At 37.5% G+C, this 22022-nt stretch overlaps 1 protein-coding gene across 5 annotated transcripts in view; it reads left to right on the forward strand.

The window, feature by feature from the left end:
• Mid2 (midline 2) overlaps positions 1-16754 on the forward strand; it is a 158407-nt gene extending 141653 nt beyond the window's left edge. For 3 of the 5 annotated variants that reach the window (XM_071606572.1, XM_071606571.1, XM_071606570.1), the window contains 5 exons: positions 539-666; positions 2104-2337; positions 9824-9985; positions 11648-11855; positions 12212-16754. In XM_071606572.1, coding sequence (XP_071462673.1) covers positions 539-666; positions 2104-2337; positions 9824-9985; positions 11648-11855; positions 12212-12614 — 1135 coding nt within the window. In that variant the 3' untranslated portion in view covers positions 12615-16754. The remainder of the gene's footprint in view (positions 1-538; positions 667-2103; positions 2338-9823; positions 9986-11647; positions 11856-12211) is intronic. The other 2 variants (XM_071606573.1, XM_027932195.2) reach the window with 1 other exon arrangement.
• Positions 16755-22022: the final 5268 nt, after the last annotated feature.

A 22022-nucleotide genomic window follows, 5' to 3' on the forward strand; every position in this document is an offset into this window, starting at 1 on the left:
CTTGAGTCTCTTAGAATTAGTTGGAAAAATAAAATTATTGTAGCATATACAATATAGAACAATAAAATGAAACATAAATATTATAAAAGATCAAATAAAGGACAGGATTTACAGTAAGGTATTAACCCAGCATGTCATTTTGTTGATTATCATGAACAAAATAGAGAGGGAGGAAACAATTTCTCAAACTGCTCTTACCAAGCCTTCAGAGGTCTAGTTCTGATGCTGCCTGCCAGATGGAAAATGATGCAGAGGGGAAAAAATCCTGTATTTACTTCTCAAAATTAAGACAGGATGGGGGAGTATGTTTGAGGGGTGAACATATGTGAATAAATATTGTATAACTCTTAATTGGTTCCTGACGATTAAAATTGAAATGGTTTCTGTTGGAAAAGCACAGCTATGATATTTTCAGTTAACAAATCAAGCCTTACAAGTCATTTATTTTCACCTCGTTAAACCAGAAATCAAACACTGGATGAAGGTTGCAAACCTATGTTGATGTATATTGATGAACTTTTCTTCTTTTTTTTTTCAGGGTCGCTATGGCAACTGCATCTTCTCAAGTTCTGATTCCAGATATCAATTTTAATGATGCCTTTGAAAACTTTGCTTTAGATTTTTCTAGAGAAAAGAAATTGTTGGAGGGGCTAGACTATTTAACAGGTGCGAAATTACTGTACTTTCCTTCCCATTTTAATTTTTCAATGAGCTTTTAGTTGAAAATAATCTGAAAAGGACAATATTTACAAGTAAATGATTTTGAAATCTTTAAAATGATTGTAAAAATATTAGAATGTGTCTTAGTTTATATAATTGGAGTGAAAAATTATTTGTCAAATATTTCTGGAGTAAGAAAGGGTATACCATCCATACTTAAAGGTAAAACACAAGAAATTGCTGAGTCTATCAGTTATATATTTTTAACTGTTATAAGGGTAAAACATAGGTAAGAATTAGGGAATATTATAGAATGTCCCACATTGTTAGGTCCTACTCAAATGGTTTTAAGGAAACTTAGGAATCAACTGATCAGGAAGAAAATTGTAAGAAATAACTGGCTTGCAGACAACTTGAGAAAATACAGGATACCAAACAAATATGATCCCTCTTGATCTGTTTTTTTCTTTAAGCATGAGCTATCTCAGCCTTACTGAGAATTTATCCTCTCTAACATCGGTTTTAGTTACCATGTTTATTTTTTAAATATTTTGTAAAACATTATATCCAGTCTCAGAGCTATTAGGACTCAGGATTAGTTTTCAAGACATGTTTTGCATATCAGAAACATCTGTCAAAAGTGACAGGGTACAATTGTTAAAATGTCTGAAATAGAGGGTAATAAATGTCTACAAAAAAGAAAATAAGGGATACAGCCTGCCTGTTAAAAATGCTGCTTACATTGAGGGTTATTGAATGGTTATTTCCTAAGAAAATATACACACACTAACATTATATTTATAGCTGTTTTGTTAATATATTAACATAGCTGTCATTTACTGAACATCTACTTTATACAGACACTGTATATTAATTTTAAATAATTAATCCTCACAACAAATCTATAAGGTAATTATCATCCCCATTTACAGATGGGGGAACTCATACTGATTTGCATTTGAATATACTGTCAAACATATATAATAAAACCCATTCTGAAATATAAATAAATATGCTAAGAACCATGTAATAAGAAAACCATGTGGCTACTTTGCTCTAATACCTACATATGTGTTTATAGGCAGACTAGACAGCTGGGGTGATCATCATAATAACTTAAGCTTGTATGTTGGCCTAAAATATTTCATCATTGAAATAAAAGTACTTTGGGAGAGCTTAAGTCTCAGCACTGTGCTTCAGGTTGCATGGTTCTTGCAATCCTAAGTTTTTCTAAGAAAATGTCTCCATGGATGGGGTGCAGCTCCGTGGTAGTGTTTGCCTAGCATGTCCAAGGCCCTGGGTTGGATCCCCAGCACCACAAAGCAAAACAAAACAATGAAAACTACTCCAAGAGATGTTGGGTTAGGCAGAAAGAGTAAGGATTATAAACTTGGATAAAGGAGAATGTGCTTTCCTTACTGTCTTGTCTACCTTTCCTTACAGCCCCAAACCCACCATCCATCCGAGAAGAACTCTGTACTGCCTCCCATGACACCATTACAGTCCATTGGATCTCGGATGATGAGTTCAGCATCAGCTCCTATGAGCTTCAGTACACCATATTCACTGGCCAGGCTAACTTCATCAGTAAGTCATGGTGTAGTTGGGGCCTGTGGCCAGAGATAAGGAAATGTAAGGAAGCAGTAAGCTGCTCAAGATTGGCCGGGGCGCCACGAGGCAAGTGTTTGTAAGACATGTTAGGTTGTTTAGTATAGTCTTTCATAGACAGTGTAAGCTCCTCAGGGCATTGCAAAAACTTTATTTATGGGTGGACAAGCAAGTTGTGTATTTCCTTGCTGGGCAGTCACTGGGGCCACTCCCATTCGTTTATGTAATCCCTAGCCTTTTCTCAACTAATCCATGGCACTCCACTCTCCTAAGGAGAGCGCTGCTCAGCATTTGTTCCTGGACAGTTAAGCTACCATCATCACTGATTCCATGTGTGTGAACATCTCTTTCCCTGACTCTTCTTCCACTTCATTATCATGATAAAATGTTTTGTTCAAAGACTATTACTTCCTTTGGTGTACTGATTTGTATTAGTAAACATGGTGACAAGCCTCCTGCCTCTGTCACTCTTCCCTTTACTCCTTCTCCCTTTCCATGAAGAATTACAGTAAATATAAAAACATGTCAGTGGACCACAAAATGAAAGATTTTATAAAGCAGTTGTTTAGCTCACCTGTTATGATGGTTTCACCTTCTGGCAGAGTAGGAACTTGATTCATCTATTGCCAGTTTACAGGCATTTAACTGAAAATTCCCCTCAATGCACTTGATGGGAGGATAGAAATAAAAGCAATATTAAAGCTGGATTCAAGACTGGGACTGATCCCCACTCTATGGTTGCATCTTCATAGCTGCAACTCAATATTTTTTTAACTTCGTGTTTTTCATTTATGTCTGACTTTACAGGCCAATATGAGAGGAATTTTTCCAACTGACCCCTCATTTTGGACTTCCTTTTCCTATTTTGTGACAATTCTGGGGAAGAATTCTGTTTTGTGACAATAGTGGGGAGGGGATAAAAGAGGACATTTGGGAGTCAAACACTAAAAAACACTTGCCTCGTGCAGCTCCAGCCTAAGCCACTTGGCTCATGTAGCTGAGTTCCTGGATGTTTCTTCAGTGACATACCTTTCTGTACTTGTCTTTCATGTTCTTAGAAAGTCTCAGAACCAGTATCTGTGCTTCTACTTCCTAATACGGGGAGAACAGTCATTCCCTGAGAGTTGAGAGCAAATTTAAAAATTGACAAAGATCTAAAGGTTGTCACCTTTTGTTTTCAAAGCTATATATTCCTTTGTAAAGAAATATCTGAAGGATAATTCCTAAGAGTGATAGAATTATGACATCTTAGAATTGGAATGGACCTTAGAAGTCTACTCTAATCATCTCTTCTGCCAGACATCCAATAAATTATCATCCTGTCTTTGCTTGAACATTGCCAGTGATGGGGAGCTCACTTCTAACAAAATAGCCCAGTTGATTTTTGTATAGCTATAAATAATTATCAGTGCTTCTTTTCTCTTAGTAAATAATAACAATAATATTTTCTATGCATATTATCATTGCCATTTATAAATACTCCTACGTATATTATTTCATTTGATCCTTATGACTTCTTATTTAGCCATATGAAGTAGATTATATTGATTTTATTTCATACATTTAAAAACTGAGACTCAAGTGAGTTGCCCAAGGTCACAGAGCTACAGAATTATGGAGTCAGGATTGAAAACCAAACCTGTCAGAGTTCAAGCTTAATGCTCCTTGAGTTAAACTATATCTACCAGTTAGTAATAGGTCTGGTATTTTGTGCCTTATTAACAAACCTGATCCATCTTTAACATACCAGTTCATCATATAATTTTAGGTAACTTGTATATGTTCCATCTAAATTTTATCTTTTCTTGGCTAGTTATTTCAGTTGCTCCTCATACAGCATGGTTTTCAGACCCTTTCCCATCCTGATATCCTTTTTATTAACACTCTCCTGTTTGTTAAAGTGGTTTACAAAGTGTGATGTAAAAAGGGCGAATAGCATATCCAAATGTGGTCACCACAAAAGATTGCTGGATTATTTCTCTTGTACATGAGTCACTGTCCAGTTGCTCTGTACTCTTACTTTTTGTATTTTGGCGGCCACATTGACTACTGACTTCACTGAGCATATAGCCAACTGAAAACTCTACGAAGTCCAAATCCTATTCCTATAATTGAATATCTGAAACTCAACACCTTGCATTTATCTCTATTACATTTTATCTGGAACTCATTCATTGGCATGTACCTATAATCCCAGTGACTTGGGAGTTTGAGGCAGGAGGATTGCAGATTCAAGACCAGCTTCAGCAACTTTGCAAGATCCTCAGCAATTTAATGAGACCTTGTCTCAATTTTTTTTTTAAATAGCTGGGGATGTACTCAGTGGTACAGTGTCCCTGGGTTCAATTCCCAGTACCACCACAAGAAAAAAAATCTGCTTAGATTTGAACCCTCATTTCAGTATGCCAAGATCCTTTTGAATCCAAATACCTTCCAATACATTTGCTTTCCCTACCAGCCTGACTCTTATTTCTTCCTCTAATCATTGAAAGAAAAGTGCAGTAGCACAGGAATAAAGGAAGAGACCCCTGAAGCAAAATTTCTAATTGAAATGGGAAACAATTTTATAAGAAATAAAGATGAAAATTCAAGGGGTAGTAGGGCCTGCCGCTGTGGACTGAACTCCAGTTCTGAGAGCTACTTCCCCTTGAGGATTTTTCATGTTTTCTTTATCCACATGTTTCTTTCTTGATGGTTAAAATTAAGGCTAGAAAAGTAGTTCTCCCTGTTTTTCAACTTCCTTCCTTCCTTTTAAACCATCTTTCCACCACTTGTAAGATTTGCAATCATGACCAATACTGTTTCAGATGATCGTGTTAGCTGAATGAGAATTCCAACAGATGTTAGTCTTCCCAATTATTCTTTTTTCTTTCCTCGTCTCAGTTTTGTATTTTGCATTACAAAAGCAATGTTCATAACCTGTGACTGACTAGGCAGTCTATAACATACTACCACAAAGATATAACTTTTATTTTCCCTCCTTTTCATTCCCATACAAATGCTCTCTACTATGCATTTACACTAAGGTTCATAGATTTCCATATTGTGGTGTTTCCCTTTTGAACAAGAGATAAACTTCTGTTTCCATAGTTCAGTCATAAGTCCCATCTCATAACATCTCAGTGATAGTCAGAGGATCATATATTTATCCAATTAAATTTAGAAATAATTTCAAAATTACAGAACAGTTCAAGACTAGCACAAAGAATGCCCATGTACTCATCACCCACATTAACCTATTGTTAATACTTTGCCCCATTTCCTTTGTCATTTGAAACATTCTATTTTTGGATTTATTTTTTTCTGCATTTTTATTGGTGCATTATAGTTGCATATATTAATGGGGTTTGTTGTGCCATGTTCATACAGGCACACAATTCTCTCTTTTTTTTTCAGAACTGTTTGAGAGTAAATTGCATGCATCATAGTCTTTCACCCCTAAAGTCTTCAGTGGGTGTTTCCTAAGAATAAGGACATTCTCTTACATAATCATAGTACAGTTATCAACTTTGAGAAATTTAACACTGAGGCAATACTTCTATTTAAACCATCATTCATATTCCAATTTTGACAATTAACCCCAAAATGTTCATTATAACTTATAAAGAACCCAATGTTGTCCTTTATAGTCTAGGATCAGGTAATGCATTTAATTATCATTTCTCTTTTTTTAATATATGTATTTTTTAGTTGTTGATGGACATTTATTTTGTTTTATATGCAGTGCTGAGGATCAAACCCAGTGCCTCACACATGCTAGGCAAGTGCTCTACCACTGAGCCAACAACCCCAGCCCTCATCATTTCTCTTTAGCTTCCTTTAGTCTGGAACATTTCCTCAGCCCTTGCTTATCTTTAATGATATTGACTTTTTTTGTAAATATTTTATTGGTTCTTTTTAGTTATATGTGACAATAGAATATACTATGGCATAATTATAAAAGCATGGAATGTAATTTGTTCTAATTCAGTCCCCTTTTAATTTCTTTATTATACTGTTCCTCATTTTAATGTTTCCTCACAATTATTTTTGGGTCACACATTCATGGCTGGAATACTACATAAGGGATGTTATGTCCCCAGAGTGTCATATCTAGAGGCACATGATGCTGACTTGCCCTTTATTGTTGATATTGCTTTTGATCACCTGGTCAAAGTATCTTCTGGTTTCTTCACCATGCCATTTGTGTTTTTCTTTTGCTACTAATAAGCAATCTGTTAAATCTGTTGATCATTAAAATGTTCTGCTACATCATCAAACCCATCTCACCTCACACCTGTTTTAGCATCAATTGATTTTTGTCTTATCCATTCTTTACTATGATGATAGAAAGATGATGATTCTCCAGCTGAGTATTCCCTCCCACAATTACAAGTTAGCACTCATATTTCTATTGTAAGCAAGAGCCCTACCCCTTGTACCCCCTCATTTGTTTATTTACTTACCAGTATGGACTCATGAATTCTCCATAATCAATGATTTATAATTCTTTACTGCCCTTATTTATTTTGGTGCTCAATTTGTCCAGCTCTGGCCAGTAGTAATCTTTCAGGATGACTTCTGGGTCTTATATTCATTCTCCTATCATTTTCATGAGGACTTCCTTACTTTCTGTCATTAAAAAAATGTTCTAGGCTTGGGGCTGGGGCTGTAGCTCAGTGGAAGAGCACTTTCCTAGCATGTGTGAGGCACTGGGTTTGATCCCTAGCACCATATAAAAATAAACAAATAAAATAAAGGCATGCTGTCCATTTAAAACTACAAAATATTTTTTTCAAAAATGTTCTAATTTTGAACTTATCCTGTCCCAGCCTTGAAATCAGCCATTTTGTTCAATCAGCCTTGGTTTCTTTTAGTGGGAAAAGTAGAGACCAAGATCTGGTTATTAGGTATACACCTATGTAAGCATATGCATATACCTATAATATACATACATATATACTCTGTGTGCACACCTATATGCCCATACAAAAACATATGTAATCATCCCTTGGTATCCAGGTAAAATTGGTTCCATGATCTCCCAAGGATACCGAACTATGCATATGCTCAAGTCCCTTATATAAAATTATATAATGTTTGCATATAACCTGCACACATCCTCCTGTTATACTCTGAATCATTCCTAGATTACTTATAATACCTAAAGAAATATAAATGCTATATAAATAGTTATGGTATTGTTTTGGAAATAATGACAAGGAAAAAAAATCTGTACATGTCCAGTTTTTAAACATTTTGGACATGTAGTTAGTTGTTTCTTTAGACAGAGAACTTGAAGATAAGGAGGGCTGATCTATATATTTTAGAAGTCATTCAGTCACATCAGTGTCAATTCCAACCCATCCCCATGAGTTCTTTCTCACCTTCCCTCATTCCATATTTGTATGTTCCTTCTTCCATAGTGGGAACCCTGTCTCCCAATAACATCAATATGTATACTTATTTACTCAATATCATATCGAAAATACTTTCAGAGTTGCTCTGCTCATATCACTACAAACAGAAACCACTTAACAATAATTCAAGGGTCTGCTTGTAGTTCTACCATCCCCATTGCTGTGGTGTGATTATTATTTATTGGAAATTCAGTTGTCATTAGTTCCAGTCTAGTTTTCAGTCTTTTCCCATCCTTGCTGATTTAACTCAAAAAGATATACTCAAAGAAGTATCATTTCCTCCCATGTCCTTTTAAGACTGTTTTTAGTTGTAGATAGATACAATACCTTTGTTTTAATTATTTATTTTTATGTGGTGATGAGGATAGAACCAAGTGCCTCACACATGAGAAACAAGTGCTCTACCACTGAGCTACAACCCCAGGCCATTCTCCCATGTCCATTTAATCCTCTTCCTCCATCCTCATCCTTTCAGGATAACTAACTTCATTATTTTTTGGTTATCTTTCCTATTGCTATTATTGTTGTTTTGCAAATACAAGACACTTTATTATGTTCTCACTTTAATTTTTCTCTCAAAAAGTGTGGCATACTATAGATGCTTTTGTTTAATTAACTTTTTACAATTCATCATATATCCTGGAAAGCACCCTATATTAACTCATAGAGATCATACATATTCTTTTTCTGCAGATGTATAATACTTCATTTTGAAGTTTTTTTATTGTTGGAAGTGTATCTAGAAGATCATATAATTTCCTCTTTGTATTAAAATTTTATGTGCACTTTTTGATTCACATGTGTATTGGTACATAGATATGCAGGGTCTCAAATAATATTCCTGACTGTTATCCTTATTGTCTTTTCATAAGAATCACCAGTGCCTCCATGTACTTATTCTTTATACAACATAGGTTTGCCTCCTATTATGTTTCTTTTTCTAGTTTTAATTTAGGCTTTTTCAACCTTCCCCCAAATGAATTATAAAACCCTTTTGATCAGATCTCTTGCAAAACACTCATGACTTATTATTTCCAATTTCCACCCTCAGTACATCCTTTACTAGAGCTTCATAGAAGTGACCAAATCCATTACTCATTTTCCTTGCCCTTTCCATCATCTGGTAGAACTGTGGTTAAAAAGTGGTAAGCTGACTGAAAAAAGAGATAACAGCAGAGGGAAATCTAGATAACCTGTAGACTAGAATGTAGGTTCTTCTTTTACTGAAAGCTAGTCAAATATATATTTTTAATTATGTATATTCCCCCTTTTAAGTCAATGTTTATAGTCTAAAAGACCTTCAAAATCAGAAGTCTGGATCTCTGATTTCTTTCCATACTTTGGAGGGGAAAAGGTTCCAGATGATAATGTGTTCCTAGACTATCCAACCCCAGAGAAGTACGAGAATCAGCCAGGAAGGGGTAAAAATGTACAGTGTCAGACTGAGATGATATCTTATTTTGATTATCATGTCATCTCATTGACTTCTCTGACACTTTGAAACCTAGCAAGATTGGTACATGTGAAAATGGGTACTAAAGAGGAATCATAAACCCTGAAAGCCTCACAAGCTTACAGAGACAAACACTGTCCTTAACTCCATGAAATGTGATGTAGTGGAGAGATTACTAGACTGGGATTAAAAGATTCTACTTAGCACCCTCATCAAAAATCTATGACCTCAGGCATGTCTTCTCTCCATTCTAGTTTCCCATTTGTAAAATGAGGGAAATTCAATGTCTAGGTGTCCCTTATGCTTTGAGTTTTCATGTTTCTGTGCTCTGCACAGGACTGCTCCACCCATGAAAGGCCAGATTCAGCCTGTGGAGGAATGGGAACTTGGGGTAAAGATCCAGTGACTCCCTAAGAATGATGGTTCTGTGTATTTGGCATAATGGTCATTCCTGAGTTATTTGGCAAAAAAATGAAATAACCTAACTTTTGTTAGTGGTTACAAGTCAAGAACGTGGCATAAGCCTAGCTCTGTGGGACTAAAAAATAGTGGAATCATAAGCTCTTGTTCATTTCATTTTGTTGTCCAGGACTCAAAAGAAAATGAATTCACTTTGGGGGGCTTATGATTGAATTTTCAGTGTGCTTTTCATCCTCTCTTTAGAACCTGTTGATTGATGTCCTTGTCTTTTCCCACTTTACAGGCCTGTATAACTCAGTGGATAGCTGGATGATTGTTCCCAACATTAAACAGAATCATTACACAGTGCATGGACTCCAGAGTGGAACACGCTACATCTTCATTGTTAAAGCCATAAACCAAGCAGGCAGCCGGAACAGTGAACCTACCCGACTAAAAACTAACAGTATGTTGTGATTCTAAAAGGAAAGATCAATTTTCTTCTCCCCAGGAAGGATAACCCGAGCAGGCACCCACAATAGTGTGTGAGATCAGCGGCACTGTGTGGAGGAGCTGTACTTTTGTAATTTGTGTTTTGAACAAGAGGTTTGTTGGTGTCTATGGGAAATTTGTGGACAGAGAGATACATAAAATAGCTGATTGTTTGGGAAAATGTAACTGAAACGTTTTTCTCTGCTTTTCCCTGCCCCCATGCTTGGTGGAAAATTGAGGGAAAGGCCATTATTTGTGATTATGCAGCAAACCTCTACTGCAGAGAAGCCATATCTGTTAGGAATGCTTTTGACCACAAATAATAGAAAATGCAACTAACTTAGCTGCTTAACCATTAGTATTTGTTAGTAACTCAAACAAATAGTTTTTTTCTTTTTCTGAATGCACAACGAGTGTGTAACTCTTCATCATGTACAACCACAAGAATGGGATCAAAATTGTAATAGGTTGCACTCCATGTGTGTATAATATGTCAAAATACACCCTACTGTCATGTATTTCTAAAAACAAAAACAACAACAAAAAAGAAGTTTGAAGGTAGGCAGTTCAGGGCTGGAGCAGCAGCTCTGCAGTATCATAAATGGCACTGGTACCTTCTCCCTTTGTGCATTGGCTTATTGCCATGTGATCACAAAATGGCTACTGCAAACTCCAGATATCTTATTTCTTTTAAAGATAGGAAGACAGAATTAAACTATTGGTACACATGATGACTATCTCTTCTATCAGGAAAATAGAAAACTTCCCAGAAGTTTCTACCCCTCTGACTTTAGTTCCATCTCATTAGCCACCTTTGGCAGCAAGGGAGGATAGGAGATTGGGTAGAAGAGAATAAATAGGGAATGGGAATTGGGCCAGCCAACAGTGTCTGTCACAGAAGCATTTTAATAATAAAGCTTTTGCCATACCCAGCAACTGGCCTCTGATAACAATGCTTTGGTCATATAGTTATAAAGAATTATCTGTTGTGAATGATCCTTACACAATAAATGTTTTCTCTCATCACTGATGATGCACTGTCACTCAAAGATGCCTAATGATATTTTGTTTACATTCCAATTTAATGAGAGCAAAAACTTATTCTTTTGCTGAGTTCTTTTCAGGTTTTGTCTTCTGTTTTTGCCACCAAACAGCAATTGCCTTATAGGTACTCCTCACTTTGTCCCCCTCAAATATCATGATACTCCTTCTCTTACAATCTACCCGAATTTCAAACCACCCACTGAAATAAAGCAAAGTACAAAACATATTTGAGGACACAAGCCTTAGAGACATCCCTTTTAATTTGATAATATATTCTAGTGGGCAGCTGACTAGCTCTCATATGCTTAGAATATGATTTTAGGAAAATACTCATATGAGAGATCCAATTTTTTCCTGCAGTGGTGAAATAAATGCCTTTAGAAGATAATTTTTTGGGGATTGGCGTCTATTCTTATTTAATTGAAAATGTGGCTTCTGATCTGCCTCCTTAATATAGTCTAAACAGCAGCCAACTTGCACTAACCAAAGAATGATCATTATATCAAGGCTCCACTGCTATTGATGGTCCTGGAAGAAAAAAGTAAAATTCTTAAAAGCTTCATCATGCTTTTTCTATTTTCAATTTTTTCAGGCCAGCCCTTTAAACTGGATCCTAAAATGACTCACAAGAAGTTGAAGATCTCCAATGATGGATTGCAGATGGAGAAGGATGAAAGCTCTCTGAAGAAAAGTCATACCCCAGAGAGGTTTAGTGGCACAGGGTGCTATGGGGCTGCAGGAAATATATTCATTGATAGTGGCTGCCACTATTGGGAGGTGGTCATGGGTTCTTCAACATGGTGAGTGGATCCAATTTTTCTTTTTTCTTATTCCCTCTCTTTTTAAATCCCTGGGGATTCAATTTTATAGCATAACCATAATATCAATAAGACATGGTTAAAAAGTATGTGATGAAAATCAGTCCTAGAAAAAAATTTCCATTTTTAATAAGATTATGGAATATATGTGGTGGTAGGAGATGGAAATGACTACATAGCTCTAATTGCTAACTTTTCAAAGCTCTATTGATATTAGCATTTTGTAACTATTGAAGGCAAAAACATGTATTCTACTTCTTATATGTCCTATATGGTGTCTAGAACAACTCATATCATTTATGAATGTGTATTTCTCTCTCCTTTCCATTGTTTCACAGGTATGCAATTGGTATTGCCTATAAATCAGCTCCAAAGAATGAATGGATTGGCAAGAATGCATCTTCATGGGTCTTCTCTCGCTGCAATAGTAACTTTGTAGTGAGACATAACAATAAGGAAATGCTGGTGGACGTGCCCCCACAGTTGAAGCGTCTAGGTGTCCTCCTGGATTATGACAACAACATGCTGTCTTTCTATGACCCAGCTAACTCTCTCCATCTTCATACCTTTGATGTGACCTTCATTCTTCCAGTGTGTCCAACATTTACAATCTGGAACAAATCCTTAATGATCCTGTCTGGCTTGCCTGCCCCAGATTTTATTGATTACCCTGAGCGGCAGGAATGCAACTGTAGGCCTCAAGAATCCCCTTATGTTTCTGGGATGAAAGCTTGCCATTAAATTTCAAGAGAGCATATAATTCACTGGCTCTCCTGTTCAGCAGTTCTTCCCCTCAGTTAGTGTTCAATATACAAGATAAAAATAAAATTCATCTGAAGCATCCAAAATAACTAGATATTGTAGAGTTAATTTTTGTGCATTAAAGCTTGTATTTGAATCAATGTAATTGAGTTCCTCAGAACAAATTATCTGAATAGTCTGGGTTCAAGCCATTGAAGATGAAATTTAGAGAAAGCCTCTGTTGTCATTGGACAATTAAAAATTCCCAGTGATTTAAGAGTTTAAATTATATTAGAAGGAATTAGGGTAATTCTAGGTAATAATGTAGAAAGATACTCTGAACAAGGAGCTAGCCAGCCAGAATAGGGTATGGTGGTCAGCCTTTCTAGTACTGGCCAGTTTGGCCAAGTAGAATTTTGAACAGTGTCAAATGATCACATATTGTATGTCTCTTTTAATAAAAACCTACAAGCAATGCTTCACTACAAAGAAAACATGGATGTATATATAATATATAAAATAATAAAATTCATTTTATATATTATATTTACAAAATAAAAGTTTTAATTTGCACATTTGAGTGATAAATATACTGGAAGGAAAAATAAATTACACCATTCATTTTTTTCCCTAAAATAAACAACAAAATCAATCAGCATTTCTCCCTTCCCCCTTCCAACTCTTCCTTCCCTCCTCTTGTCACACACACACATAATATATGCAATCATTGACATAGACAGTGAGAAGCACTCTTGGTTCAATTAAGAGAGACTTGAGGAGAACATTGTACAAGAGATGCTATTGCTAGATAGAAAACTGATCCAGGTAGAAGTGTCCTATGTGGCACAATTTCATGGATGATACTTAATAGAGGAGATCCATCTGAATTGTTAAAAATTATGTCAGAATATTACAAAGAAATATGGTTTCATCATTCACATATATATACAGTTCCCAGAATTAAGCCAAAGCAGTTGTATAATGCAGCTTCTGTAGAAACTTGCTTTACTTAATCAGTAAGGAAGGAACTGTATAGATGCAACAACTATTTGCATATAAATATACTGTTTTCAGATTTTAAAAAACCCCGAAACTTCTGAAGTGCTCGCAAATGCCTGAGAATAGTTTGTCATTGTTAAATGAGGTTAAATACTATTTCCATTTACAATCTTCTTCACACTATTCATTTACTTAGCCATCTTTTCAAATGCAGACGTTAACTTCATCCTCATCAGCAAAGTTGAAGGGAAATGAACTTCATGGTCTATGATTTTTGCCAGTTGTATTGCAGAGACTAAGAGCTATCAGATTCATAGCTTTCTCCTTTTCCAGGAGCTAAGTCTTCCCCAAGGAGTCTGTTCTTTGGGAATTGTGATAATACTGTTTTGCAATTATGAAGTGATAGCTACAGCTACAATCACTTGTAGATTGGAGCCTTAAAGTAATGTCAAAACTCTGCTCGTCTTCCTTTCCTTCAGCATGGTAAATGTTCATTTATTAATTTGTTACATAAACTATTAGATGCCAGGTAACACATTACTGCCCTGAGAATGCACATATTAAGAAAACAGTTCTTGCTCTCAAATGGCTTATGATTCTGCATAAGAGAAAGAGTATCTCTATAAATATCACCTAATTACAGATATTGTTTACCCAACATGGAAAGCAAGACTGATGCAGATATAAAAGGAAGGCTCAAATTTACACATGTAATGGTAAAGTCAGCTTTCTGGCTTTAAAGACCATATGTACTTACTGCTAATCAGGAAATGAGCAACCCCAGTAAGATTAAGTAGTGCTGGCAAACAGCTTACTGTAATGGAAAGCCTTTGGGTTATAATTTTGAATTAGAATAATCCTAGTTTCTCTGCTATTTACTAGTAGTGTGACCAAGGGTAGGCATTTCACTTCTCCGAGCCTCTGTTTTCTTTTCTGTAAAATAATACTTCACAGACTGTTTCAAAGATTTCAAAAGATAGCATGTGGGGGCTGGGGCTGTAGCTCAGTGGTAGAGCACTTGCCTAGCATGTGTGAGGCACTGGGTTCCATCCTCAGCACCACATAAAAATAAATAAATAAAGATATTATGTCCATCTACAATAAAAAAATAAAAAATAAAAAAAAGATTGCATGTGGAAACTGCCTAGCACAGCACCTGGCATTTAGTAAGTGTGTCATATATATTAATCTCCTTCTCAAAGCCTTTTACTGCCCTGGGACAATAATTTTTCCACCCTACTTTTGACTCTAGCCTGGATTAAATTTCTCCACCTCTCACTCTCTCAGACTAACACCTGATCTCCTAACTGAGTTATGGGCCCCTCTTTGGAACCCACATGGCACTCTAAGTATCCCCTCCCTGAGCAATAATCACAGTGTATAGCAGTGTTTTTCAAAATGTGGTCTTCAGAACACTTATATTAGGATCACCTTCCATGGTTTGTTTGTCAAAACAACTGATTTCTGGACCCCACATAATTAGAGTATCTGGAAACAGGCGGAAATGTACATTTTTGTCAAGCTCCTCAGGTTATTCTAATGCACATGAAAGTTTAATGTATAATAATTATCTTCCCTATTAGACTGGGAATGCCTCGAGGGCAAGGACTGTGTCTTGTTGTTGTTGTGTTTTTAATACTTGGCACAGTGTCTGGAAGAGAATAGTTGCCTGGCTAATGTTTGTTGAACAAATGTATGAATGAACAAATGAATAAGCAAAATTTATCTCTTGTACTCTGATGACCAGGGTGGTATTTGTTATTTACTGGGCAGAAAAGTTTGGTTACTTCTCCATTTTGTCTGTATTGATATTATTTTGAAAATGCAATAGGGCTCATACATATAAATGAGCATTGTTCTCCTCAAATACACTTTGGCAGTCATCTTGGGGAATTGTCTTTGGAACATGTGACACCATTCTTTTCAATAACATTTCAATTTTTTTCACTTTGTTCTTTGAAGGTATGTTTAAGTTGATTATAGGCTAAAATCACTCAGAACTAAGCCTACTAAATAAACTGGGAAGTGAAACAGTTTGAGGTAAGCAATGAAGTTTGACTGTAAAGTCCCAACTTCTGAGCCAAATAATGAAGTGACTTCCAAGATACAGCAAAGTTGCAAAGCACACAGTAGGGATTCTTCAAGTCCCACATATTTACTTTAATAAACTTAAGACTTTCGTAGAATCCTGGCAGTACCAGGAACCATAAGAGAAGCCATTGGCTGTCTCTAGCTTAACCCAGTTGCACAAGGGGAATAGAATCTGTATTTAACATCTTCAAGGAAGGTGACTTCATAAACTTTTTTTGTTGCTTTACTCAATCTATTCTCCACAGCTCTTTCTGCTGGAAAATTATTTTCTGTCTGCAGTTTATGCTTTTTTTCACTTTTTATATTGTCTTCTTGAAGAAAGCACAAAAATAAAGTTTAGCCTGTTTGAGAATATGAAAGAAAATTTAATGCCACATAGAGGTTCTGGCTATTTACCTATAAGTAAGAGTAACTGCATCTGGCTGTATTTTTATTATGTCATTCCATTGTGTATCTTCAGATGCAGTGAAATTCCAATTGCAGCAAAATCACTTATACATTCTTTTCAGCAAAAATACTCTAGGCGAATTTTTTAAGCTTCCATGGTTTACATATTTATATATGATGACTACCTGGATGGAGCAATCCATGGATGGACTTTTGAATTAGCTCAAATATTTGATACCCTTTCTTCCAAGGAAAAGAGAAAGTGAGGCAGGTAGATATGAACCACACCCACACTTATTTCTAGCTCCTGAAGCCAATTTCAGCCTTAGAGCCATTGGCTGTATTTGGCTGTGTATTACAAGTTGGCCAGACATTGCCATCAGGTCAGGAAAAGCTGCCCTTTATGGTGTGGTCTGCCGGCTTCAGACATATGCTGTGTTATTGTTATTGGCTAGAATATTTATTAGACTCTTGTTGAACTATTTTTTATCAAATGCTTTATCCCAGGCTTGTTTGTACTGGGAGCTCTGGACCAATAGTGTCTCTCCCAGTGAAACAAATATGAGCATCTGTGAATTAAACACAGTCTCATCCCTCTCTAAAATATCCCAGCCCATCCAAAATGCTATATTATGAATTAAATAAATATATATGTATTCATGAGTTCTTGGCTGTCTGTCACTGGAATTTAATTGGGGGAGGACTAAATGAACAATTATGGGTTACTGGAATTGGGTAAGTGACTTGGGGGAAAACACTCATCATATAATATGTAGAGATCTATGCAGAGAGGGGTCTAGGAGGTCTGGAACTCAGGATCCAATAATGAAGACTTTTATTTTAGGAGCTATTTACAGTCAACTCCAAGGAAATGAAGATATAAAGTCCAAAGAAATATGACACATCCAGTTTCAGGAACTGGAATGGAAGTTAGGAACTAAGGGAGAACAAGTAAGTCCCTAGTGCCAGAACTCATTGGTTAAGGTCAGAGTAGGACCAGAAGCCAGTGAGCTAACTTACTGTTAAATAATTGCTTTATAGGAGGAGCCTAGGAATGGTAGGCAGTACCTCAGGGTTGGGATTTAAAAGAAATTTTAATGCCACATAGTAATTAATCAGATTTGATGTTGCCCTGAGACTAAAAGGCCATGCAATGTGAAGCAAACAGGGCAGTCAAGTAGGCAGTTAGAGTAGTGACTTGAAAGGAGGTCAGACCAAGGGCCTACAGAAGTATAGCCCAAAGGTAAGAGGATTAAAACATAAAGGATAAAAAAACATAAAGGAGACAAGAATTTGGAGTATTAGGGAATAATTGGTCTAATTGGTAATCTGGAGAAATGCCGGATATGAGGCTATTGTCCACAGCTGTTTTAGTCAGCTTTTTAGCTGCTATGACTAAAGAACCCTACTAGAACAATTGTAGAGAAAGAACTGTTTATTTAGGGCTCATGATTACAGAGATTTCAGTCCATAGAAGTCCAACTCCATTCCTAGGGACTCCAGGTGAGGGTGAACATCATGGTGAAAGAGTGTGGCAGAGGGAGGCAGCTCACATCACGATAATCAGGAAGTGGAGAGAGAAACTCCACTTTCTAGATACAAATATATACCCAAAGCCACGCCCCAATTCCTGCATCCTCCAGCCACTCATTACCACTTCAATTACCACTCAGTTCATCGCTACCAGGGGATTAATTCACTGATTGCGTTAAGATGTTTACAACCCAATCACTTCTCCTCTGAACCTTCTTGTATTGTCTCACACATAAGCATTTGGGGGGACACCTAACATCTGAACTGTTAGGTGCAGGACAGGCTGAGTAAATTGTCTGTAGGGCATGCCAAACAAAGTTAGCTGCAGAATGACCTGGCCACTCAAACCCTCTGTCTGGTTCTTTATCACCTGTTTGCTTCAAGCCCAAATGCCCAAGCCCCCGCTCAAGGCTGAGCGCTTCGCCCCCGCTGCTCAAGGCTGAACACGTGGCCCGCCGCTCAAGGCTGGGCACTTAACCCCCTTGTGCCAACAAGGCAGCTTGCAGACCCAGAGACCCCATTAGATTTGGGCTATAAAAACTCCCTCCTGCGGGGCCCCCTCTCTCTTGCTCTCTCTGTCTCTCTTGCTCTCTCTCTTGCTATCTCTCTTGCTTTCTCTGTCTCTCTCTTGCTCTCTCTCTCTCCTCTTTCTCTCTTTTCTCCTCTGTTGCACTGCTGTAATAAAGATCTCTTGGTGCTCCGAGTGTTATGGTCACTTTCCTTTCATGAACCATAATAACAGCCAAGGTTTTCAGGTGTATTTTTTTTGTCTATGAATGCGTGATGTGATGTTTGGAAAGACCATCTCTGTTCAATGTGCCAGAACAAAGACAGGAATCTTATATGCTATGTAGGAAAAGAGTTGGCCCCAGAATCTCAGTGAAGCAGAGCCCATAGGTGGGGATGAGGGGGTCTCAGTTACAAATGTTAGGAGTAACAGAGATCAAGAAAGTTCTGTAGATATAGGGGGATGTATATAGCATGATAGTTAATGAGAATGAGTCCTCCACTGTGAATTTGCAGGAGTGGAGAAGGAAGTGATCTTATAATTGCAGGGCACAATGCACAAATTATAGTTGTGACTTATCTGGCCTGATTCAAGAAGCATTTATTGACCACTCATTACGTTCCTAGCACTCTTCATTTCAGTGAGGGTATCCTAAGATGAAAAATATTGTGAATACTCTTATTAGAGCACCCAAGTCAATAATTCTCAAATAGTGTTAGGTGTCTGAACTCAGTGAGTTATTGATAATTGAGAAAGGGAGCATTTAATGGAGACATAGGGACAAAAGTGGAAGCTCTTACTAGTACCTACTATGGAGACTTGTTCCTAGTAAATTTTTAGTAAATGCTCGTAAAATAGAAACAGAACCTGATCAGCAGACTAACAAGCAGGACTCGCCATCACCACTTATATAATTCCCCCCTGCCTTGTACTCCTGACTCAGCATTCCTATAAACGTGTATTTTGGTTATTCTTTAGGGCCAGGCTTCTTCAAAGAGAACAGTTAGAAGAATATATGAATTAGTCATCAATAATGTGCTAATGAAGAAGTGTGGGCAAAATACATACCCCTACCAACTACTTACTCTACCTCTTCCTTTTCATAAATGTTAACAAGGACCTTTTAGATACACACTTTCATTGTCATCTAGGGGTAACAAGGTGGGGAGGGCAAGCTCTGAGCTTTCAGGTTTATAAGGGTCAACAGACAATGTATTGGAAGACTTGTAGGGAACATATTGTGAGCCAAGAAGAATCCTTCAAATACTGGAATATAGATGCCAACTCTACTTTCTTTAAGGTTGGCCTCATATAGAGAATGCAAAGAGAATCTGTTACTCCTCCAGACAAATTGAAAGTCCCAGAAAATGGACTGATTTTCCCTTTGATGTACAGGGGGAGGAAAAGCCATTATGAGCTACACCTTTTTGTCCAGCTCAACTCCCTTTGTAACAAAGGAGGGTGCTATACCAGAATGTGAAATTCACAGCAAGCAACTATCAGGCACATAAGGCAAGGCCAAATTCAAGGCCTGGCTGATTCAACAAGTAAAGATAAAATGAATCACTTTTAGATTTGTTGCATTCGTTGCATTTATTATTAACAGATGGTTGTTAACATAGGGAAACAGAAAGCACCAGAAGTTCCAGTTCCTCTGGGTGCTTCTCTCAAACACAAAAAAGGATGACTTTGGGGCCAGAGGACTACCATGTGAAGTGTGGGATACATCCCATGCTGAGAAGGCAATTCTATACTGCAGCTAAATGGCTATATATTTTGTAGTCCTGTTCTGAGGAAAATGGGTCAGGAAGCCTTGTACCTCATCAGAACCTAGATGTTGGGAGGTGATGAAAAACTGACTCACACAGCCTCTCAGGGGAGATAAGGAGACAAGTGGTGATGGCTTTGAAGCATCTCCTCTCAGGCTAGCCATACTCTTGTGCTCTGGGAAAGGATCACAGGCACTCTGACAAGACTAGTTGTGTGGTTCAAGCCTTTGTCTGCCAGACCTATATGAATAGTGTAACATCTCCAAAGTGCCAGAGTAAAGTCCTTCTACAGAGGCTTCCCGAAGTTCCAAATAACTTTCCTGGGGGTGGGGGAAAGCAAAAGGAAGTAAGTCAGGGTCTAGTGAGAAACCTCCTTTCTCTGTCCCTTCTGGTGACCTTCCGTTTATGTCCTTCCCTTCTTCTTAGCTTCTTTGATATAGAGGGTGGACATGGTTCAGGGATTAAAGGAATAATGGGAGAATAAAAAAATACAGGTCTCGCAATATTCAGTACGAAGGCCAGAGAATCCCAAGGCCCAAAACCTTTGCTACCTCTAGTCCTTATTTTTTAAATTAATTTTTTAAAAATTTCAGTTATACATGACAGTAGAATTTATTTTGGCAGATTATACATACATAAAGTATGACTTACTTTATTTAGGTTCCCACTCTTGTGGTTGTACATGATTTGGAGTTACCCTGGTCATGTAAACAAACACAAGGCTAGGAAAATTATGGCCAGTTAATTCTACTGTCTTTCTTATTCTTCTTCCCCTCCCTTCCCTTCATTTCCCTTTGTTTAATCCAATGGATTTCTATTATTCCCCTCCCTAGCCTCCCTTGTTTGGGGTTAGCTTAAGTTTTTTAAATTATCAATTGAAGTATATGGGTAATTTACAAGGTCTCTGCTAGCCCTAACTGGATTTCCATGAATGCAAATTTAGTGAATGTAGTGATAGAAGCCCAATCTGTATACCTACCCAAGAATGTTGGGACATTAAGATAGATCACAGGGAATCCTAATGACTACAACAAAGAGGCAGACGACATAGCTTTACTTTAGTGGGTATGGGGGATTCACTTTTGAAGTGACTATCCTCCCCCATACCCACTTCACCTCACTTGGAACTTCAATCTCTCCCACTTACATTTGCACCTTTAGTTTTAGTTTTTCACTTCAGACCTTTCCCCTTATCCTGCTTTACTCATTGATAGTACAAGATGCAAATACTGCTCTAGATAGCCATGTCTCAATTTCAGCTTTCACAATCTTCCATGTGTGTGTGTAGGAAATTGCTAAAGATATTCCATATTCCAAGAGTAGAACAGGCCGTTTGATATAGCAACCGACAGGGTCCTTTGCACCACCTTCCCAATCATTGCCTTTCTCCTACCCCTCCACCAAACTTCCACAAATACACACCTTATCTGACTGAGAAAGAGGGTCGTGGTCTAGCCATTAGCTCAAATTATCATTCAACCATCTATTTATTGATTCATTCAACAAATTATTTGTCCATAGTCCCTTTGTGTTAGGTGCTGGAATTCAGTAATAAATATGGCTACATAGTCCCTGCCCTGATAAAACTCATAATCCAATGAGGCAGAGATCAACGAATAAGCACTTTTCTAATCATAAGAGCTATCACTAATTGATTGCTTATACTGTGCCTGATAGTATGCTAAGCTCTTGGGATGCAGTGATTCATTTAATCCATTCAGCAAGCACATGTAATAAAGACTATTATTACCTCCCTAGAACAAGAATAGTTAATCCCTGCATCCTGTGCCTAGACGCGCAGAAAGACACCTGGCAACTGCAGGCAAGGGTGTTAGCCATGATTGCCTTTGGCATGGGGTATCAAGTTTAAGAAGAAAATCATCTAGCCCAGTAGCTTCTGGGGTCAGTGTTGACCAGGAGGGATTTCCAAGATTTCTCTAGACATCCTCAAAATCTCTCCTCTGGAGCAGTTTCTCCACGCGCATTTTCCTCTCCTTTCCCTCCTGCTCCCCAGTGCCCCACCCCCTTCCAGGCCGGTCCCTCCCTCTGGGCCGCCTCCTCCAAGAGTCATTTCCCCTTCCCGGCCCCAAAGACTTTGGTTGTCTCTTGGAATCCCTTCCC

Source organism: Marmota flaviventris, chromosome X (assembly GCF_047511675.1).
Source record: "Marmota flaviventris isolate mMarFla1 chromosome X, mMarFla1.hap1, whole genome shotgun sequence".
Lineage (NCBI taxonomy): Eukaryota > Metazoa > Chordata > Mammalia > Rodentia > Sciuridae > Marmota > Marmota flaviventris.